The sequence below is a fragment of the Lepidothrix coronata genome, unplaced genomic scaffold, assembly GCF_001604755.1.
Source record: "Lepidothrix coronata isolate B3197 unplaced genomic scaffold, Lepidothrix_coronata-1.0 Scaffold211, whole genome shotgun sequence".
Lineage (NCBI taxonomy): Eukaryota > Metazoa > Chordata > Aves > Passeriformes > Pipridae > Lepidothrix > Lepidothrix coronata.
Window position 1 is genome coordinate 850,948 of NW_016690391.1, and position 7,045 is coordinate 857,992.

At 51.1% G+C, this 7,045-nt stretch overlaps 1 protein-coding gene across 1 annotated transcript in view; it reads left to right on the forward strand.

The window, feature by feature from the left end:
- The first annotated feature begins 2,842 nt into the window (after positions 1-2,842).
- RUNX1 (runt related transcription factor 1) overlaps positions 2,843-7,045 on the forward strand; it is a 187,970-nt gene continuing 183,767 nt past the window's right edge. The window contains exons 1-2 of the mRNA XM_017833123.1: positions 2,843-2,925; positions 3,176-3,291. Of these exons, the coding sequence (XP_017688612.1) occupies positions 3,237-3,291 (55 nt within the window). The 5' untranslated portion in view covers positions 2,843-2,925; positions 3,176-3,236. The remainder of the gene's footprint in view (positions 2,926-3,175; positions 3,292-7,045) is intronic.

Sequence of the window (7,045 nt, forward strand, 5' to 3'; positions counted from 1 at the left end):
AATCAAAGAATCACACGGTGGTTTGGGGCCAGAAGGGACCCTAAAGATCGTTTATTTTCAGGTGTCATTGCGTGACCTGTCATTCATTTGTCACAGGGTTGGCATTCAGGTCGCTCAGGGCCCAAATAGTGATTTAAGGCTCTGAATCTGCCTTCTGAGCAGGCAGGGATCAGAGTTCCTGCAGGAGGAGTCTTTTTTCTGGATGCCAGGACAAAGGGGAAGGAATAAAGAGGTTTGATTTTTTTCCTGCCACAGCAGAGATCTGGCCTTTGGACACACCGAAATACATCCCTGGTGGCCTCATCTCCAATCCCTGAGGGCACTTAAAAACCTTCCAACACATCCTTCATCCTTCCTCCTGAGAGGCAGCTCCCACCTCTGCTCGCTGGGAGCAGGGACAGGGCCCAGGGAAGGGCTGGAGCTGGGACAGGGCAGGCTCAGGGTGGATCTCAGGACAAGGTTCTTCCCCCACAGGGTGGTGGGCACTGACCAGGCTCCCCAGGGCAGTGGGCACGGCCCCAAGGCTGCCAGAGCTCCAGGAGGGTTTGGACAACGCTCTGAGGGACAGGGGGGAGTGTTGGGGTGTCCTGGGCAGGAATTGGACTTGGATAATCCTTGAGAGTCCTTCCAGCTCCGGATATTCCATGATTCTATGATCCTATGGTCCTGGTTTTGGGACAGAGCAGATGTACAGTCACAGGTGACTCAGCACATTGTGCATCTCCTCATTTAAAACCTTTATTTATGGTGACAGACGCGTCTGAAATTTGGGGCTTTGACTCCCACCCGGGTGAACGTTCCACAAGGTCCTGGAGTTCGTGCCCGGAGCAGCCAAGTTAAACTTCCATCCCCGGCTTTCTGGGTCGGCAACTCGGAGAAAAGTGAAGCCAAAATTAAGGTCCCACCAGCCCGAGCTCCCTCTGCCGGTCCCGGCCCCGCAGCGCCCGCCCCAGGGCACGAATCCTGCCGGGAGCTGCGCCGGGAGCCGGGATGCGCATTCCCGGTGGGATCTCCCGGCCCCATCCCGGCTCCAGGCGAGCAGCCCAGGGGAGCCGGCGCCGCTGGCAGGTGGATGCTCCTTGGATTGTTTACACGGGAGTGGAAAGATTCCAGCTCCGGGAGCGGGAAGAGGTTTTATCCCGGTCCAGCCAAAAAACTTGGCGGCTCGTTGGGGTAGGAAAGCCGGGAAGCAGGAAAAAAACCCGATTCGGGATTAAGCCAAGCTCAGAGCGTGGTTGTGGAGTGTCCTAAACTCCCTGTTCTTGCTGCTCAGAGTTGCTCTGTTTGTTTTGGGGTTTTTTGTGTTTGTTTTTTTTCCCAAGAAAATAAATTGGGAAAAAATCCCCAATTCCCAAGGAAAAACGGGGGCCGGAAACGCCAAAACCCTTGGCAGCAAAAAAAACTTCTTTTGGGATTGTTCAACCTGGAGGAGAGAAGGTTCTGGGGAGACCTCAGAGCACCTTCCAGTGCTTAAAGGGGCTCCAGGAGAGCTGGAGAGGGACTTGGGACAAGGGATGGAGGGACAGGACACAGGGAAAGGCTTCAAATTGACAGAGAGTAAGGATAGATGGGATTTTGGGAAGGAATTCCTGGCTGACAGGGTGGGAAGGCCCTGGGATAGAATTCCCAGAGAAGCTGGATCCCTGGAAGTGTCCAAGGCCAGGTTGGAGCAACCTGGGCTGGTGGAAGGTGTCCCTGTCCATGGCAGGGGGTTGGAATGGGATGATCTTTAATGTCCCTTCCATCCCAAACCATCCTGGGAATCTACAAGCTCCTGGTTCGGCAAATAACCTTTTTTTTTGAGGAAAATCTACTCTATACACACACACAGAGCTCCCTGTTAGGTCTAAAAGGACATCAAGATGCCTTGGTGGACAACATTTGCTCTTGAAAGACAGGAAGTGTCAGGAAAAGAGACATTCTAAAAAAATCAAAATACATTAAACACCTGATTTTATCCAGGGATTCCTGCTCCATGGAGTAGGAAGTGGATTTTCTCCCCTCTTTTTGCATTGACACAGCCAGAGCCAGAACTGCCCTTTAATTACTAGATTTGGGCCTTTTATTTTTAATTTGTTTTTCCTTCTCTTGGGAAGGGAGAAGGAAAAGGAAGACCAGTTGTAGTGCTAAAGAAGGACTATTGGATTAGACCCTATGGAAGTAACAAACAGTGACCTTCAGGAATTCCTTAGAAAATGCCATCATAGAGATTCAAAATAATGTTGGGTCTTTTTTTATCTCCCCTGACAGCTTATTTTTTCTTTTTTTTGCTCTTTTTTTTTTTCTTTTTAAATATCTTTTTACAGCTTTCTCTCCCCAGGCAGTGGTCTTCCCTCCAGCTGATCCCTAATGTTTTACAGGATGAGTTGCACATCCTGCCTAATACCCAGGTTTGAATTACTATGGACTAAGCAGCAATGGAAACCCTCTATCAAAATAATCAGGAGTTCCAAAAACCACAAACAACCAAACAAATGGAGCTGAACTCACTCAGCAAAAGACCATTTGGGAGCATCAGGGCTGGTGAGTCACTTTGCTTTTCCCTCCCTCAGCAGACTCCCATCCCTGCCTTGCAGCAGCCCCGGGGAGGGCAGGTGGAGTGGGCAGGGCATGACTTCAGAAAGTTAAAAAAAAAAAAAAATAAAAAGGGGGGGGGAGAAGGAAAAGAAAAAAAAGAAAAAGAAACTCGACATCACTCCCGTCACGTGACCCGGAGGGACCAATGGAGGCAGGTCGTGGGGAAAAAGGGGAACAGTTAAATTTGTAATTTTGGTCGTGTGAAACACTCTTTTGGGCCCTCATAAACAACCACAGAACCACAAGTTGGGTGCTGAGGCAGTCACACGAGAGCGGGTCCGGGAGATTGGTCAGCGCAGGGAGGGCGAAGCCGCTGCGCCTGCAAACCACAGAGGGTTTCGTAGGGTGGTAAGCATCAGCAACCACAACCAAGCCACTCGCTTTTTTTTTTTTCTTCTTTGCCTTTTTTTTTTTTTTTTTTTTTTTTGCCTTGCTCGTTTTTAAGAAACCATTTCAGAGTTTCTTTTTTCAGCAAAAAAAAAAAAAAAGAACCTCCTCGATCCACCTCGTGCCGGGATAACGCCGAGCAAGAGCGGCGACGGCCGGGAGGAGGGTGGTGGTGGCAACAATGACCAACCTTCATTTTTCGCTCCCCAAGGTGGAAGAAACCATAGATCCCTTCCCAGGAAAGAGAGAGTGAGTTTTTTAAAGAGGAAACAATGGCTTCGAACAGCATATTTGAGTCACTTCCTTCTTACCAGCACTTCTTGAGAGGTAAGTGCCATTCAGAATTTTCTAAATGTGCTTTTGGCTTTCCCATGCGCGTTTGGAGAGTTGTCTGGGGTTTTTTTTTTTGCTCGTAGTACATGCTTTTTCCCACTTCAGTTTGGCTTTGAGGCTCTCTCCTGGAGGTCAACACCGAGCTTGCAGGGATATCATCTCGTTACTAATCGGAGAGATTATAACGAGGGCTCCTCGAGGCTGCTCGAACGTGCTCGTGAATTTGCTCCTCATAAATCAGAGTGTGCTGGAATGGCTGGTGTGAACGACTGCAGACACAACGGTGGCAGCACAAGCCACCCTTTCCCGATCCTTTCATTTTTGGGGGGGCAGGATTCTGACTTTTTTGAGCCACTGCCATGACAAGTGACAGCCAGCAGCCAACGACACGAATGGCAGGCAGGGAGCAGCCGGTGCCCGGAGCCAGCAGGGCGTGATGCTGCCTCACTTAGGCTGGACTTTGAGCCTGACTTAAAGGCATGTCCACCAGGGGAAAGCCGGGCAAAGCTCAGAAACCTGCTGAAAAGTTTGCTGCGGCCGGGGCGAAGTGAGGGTTTGATGCCACGCTGGGCTCCGAGGGGGGAACCGGTGGAATCTTGGAGGGGGGAAAGCAGCTCTGGAAAAGGGCTGAGGGGGGACTCGAAAGGCTTCACCCGCCGCCTGCCCTTCTTAAAGCAGCGCCCCAGTGCCGTTCTCAGAGCCCCCCTCGGAGCCGCGGGGTTAGTCACGGCTTATTCACCCCTTATTCACCCCGCTGAGCCCGACCACTGGCACGAGGAGCTCTCCTGCCCCCTCAAAACCGCCTTCCCAAATATTTTCACGCTCCGGCTGAACTTTTCCCCTCTCCCCTGCCCTCCCCATCCCTCCGCACAGCCCGCGAGGGTGGCGCAGGGCTCGTCCAGGGAGCAGCACTTTATAGTCCCAGACTTATTTCCCGGCCTCGCTGGCGGGGTCGGGATGAGTCAGGAGTTTATCCCTGTTAACGAGCGGGTTTGGGAATGCGGAAGGCTCGTCCCAAGCGGCAGCGGCTCGGATGGCACCCGGCGGGGACGCGGGCACGGGGCAGGATGCCCAAATGTTTAACAGCTCTCCTGCCTCGCTCCGGCTCTTTTTTTTTTTTCCTTCTCCCCCCGTGTCAAAAGTTGTTGTACATCTGTGTTTCCTGGCACTGGGAACGGCAGAGAGAGCCGTGGGTGAGTCAGCGGAGCTCGCAGCACCTTCTCGCCCGGGCGGGGGAGATGCTTGAAGGGCTGAGCGAGACGTGGCCGAACTGCTCCGGCAGCTGCCATCGCTCGGCACCCCGAGCGGGCAGAGGAAGCAATGCCGCGAAAATAACGAGGAGGATCTTCCTGCGATTCGTCAGCCTCTTTTTTTATTATTATTTTTTTTTTAAAATTATTTATTTATTTATTTATTTATTTTTAGCTCGTGCAACAGTCGCTCGGTGTTTAATCTGTAGCACAGGAAGGCTCCGGCGCTGGGGGGGGGGAAGGGAAATTTTGTGCTTCTGATAAAAAAGCAGAGTGAACCTCGTGGGGGATGTGCTTGCAGAGCGGCAGAGCAGGGCCAGGAGGGGTGGCAGGGGCCACAGCGTTGCAGGCAGGGGCCCAAAAAAAGCCTGGGAGCAGCTGCTTGAGGACCAAGGACCGATTTGTCCAGAAAAGGAGAAGTTTCATTAAAGCCGGTTGGTCCAGCAAGTGATTTAAGTCAACACCCCGGACTGGGGTTTGTTGTCCTGTTTAATATTCATCACTGTTGTTACTGTTGCTACAGCACCAGAATTCTGTGTTTCTTGGTGGACTAGACAAGTCTTGTGAGGCTGAAGGACGTGCTGGATACCTAAAGAACACCTGGAGGTACCCAAGGCCTGGCTGGCTGGAGCTCTGAGCAACCTGGGCTGGTGGAAGGTGGCCCTGCCTACTGCAGGGGGTTGGAACGAGACGATTTTAAGGTCCCTTCCAACCCAAATTCCACCCTCTGATTCCACATTCATCCAATTTTGGTAACCCAGCTTCAGCTCCCGGCACGGGATCAAACTCCCACCTCCCCTGGTGCTGGAAATCCTTGGCCAACAGCTCTTGGGTTGAGTGGTAGAGCAGATATTTCATCACTGCCAAAGCACCTTCTGTTTGAATGGCCTTTCCCTCAAAGCCTGTGGCGGTTTTCCAGCAGTTCCCTTTTTGTCCCTTTCTTCACCCAAACGAATTTTCGCGGAGTTTCAAAATCGTGGGCGCAGCAAAAAGCGACGTTTGGGCTCGGGAGCAAGAAAAATAACCATCATCCCCGGGGTGGGTCGTTCTCAGCCTGTTTCTCAACAGTGTTTACCCAGACTGGTGATTTGAAATGTCCCAAAATCGTCTCTTTTTCCTTTTCTCTTTTTTCCCGCCAAAATTTATTGCACCGAATGAGTATCTGCATCATCCTGTTATTTGAGAGGGGACAGCCTGAACCTAAATAAAGAGTGGCAAAGGAATTGCCCTTCCTGGATTTAGAAATAGGAAAGTTCCATTTGGAAAGCTGAGCAGAAACAATTCGGGGTTGGGACCCCAAAATCCCAGAGATTTCACCTTTAAATTTGGGGTTTGGACCCCAAATCCCAGAGATCTCTTCCCCAAACTGGGGGGTTAAACCCCCAAAACCCAGAGATTTCACTCCAAATCCCAGAGATTTCATCCCAGATTTGGGGGTGGGACCCCAAATCCCAAAGATCTTTCCCCACATTGGGGGTTTGGATTCCAAATCCCAGAGATTTCACTCCAAATCCCAGAGATTCCATCCCAAATTGGGGGTTTGAACCCCAGAATCCAGAGATTCCACCCCAAATTCTGGTGATGCCACCCCAAATTTGGGGTTTGTACCCCAAAACCCCAGAGATTTTACTCCAAATCCCAGAGATTTCACCCCAAATTTGGGGTTTGGACTCCAAATCCCAGAGATCTCTCCCCAAACTGGGGGGTTGAACCCCAAATCCCAGAGATTCCACCCTAAATCCCAGAGATTCCAACCCAAATTTGGGGATTTGGACCCCAAAACCCAGAGATTCCACCCTAAATCCCAGAGATTCCACCCCAAATTTGGGGTTTGGACCTCAAATGCCAGCGATCTCTCCCCACACTGGGGCTTTGCATCCCAAATCCCAGAGATTTTACTCCAAATCCAGGAGATTTCACCCCAAATTTGGAGGTTGGACTCCAAATCCCAGAGATCTCACCCCAGATTTCGGGGTTGGACCCCAAATCCCAGAGATCTCTCCCCAGGCTGGGGAGTTGAACCCCAAAACCCAGAGATCTCTCCCCAGGCTGGGGAGTTGAACCCCAAATCCCAGAGATTCCACCCTAAATCCCAGAGATTCCACCCCAAATTTGGGGTTTGGACTCCGAAACCCAGAGATTCCACCCCAAAACCCAGAGATTTCACTCCAAATCCTGGAGATTTCACCCCAAATTTGGGGGTTGGAACCCCAAAATACAGAGATTTCACCCTAAATCCCAGAGATTCCACCTCAAATTTGGGGTTTGGACCCCGAAACCCAGAGATTTCACTCCAAAACCCAGAGATTCCACCCCAAATTTGGAGTTTGCATCCCAAATTCTAGAGATTTCACTCCAAATCCTAGAGATTCCACCCCAAATCCCAGAGATTCCACCCCAAATTTGGGGTTTGGACCCCAAAACCCAGAGATTCCACCCCAAATCCCAGAGATTCCACCCCAAATTTCGGGTATGGACTCCGAATCCCAAAGATTCCA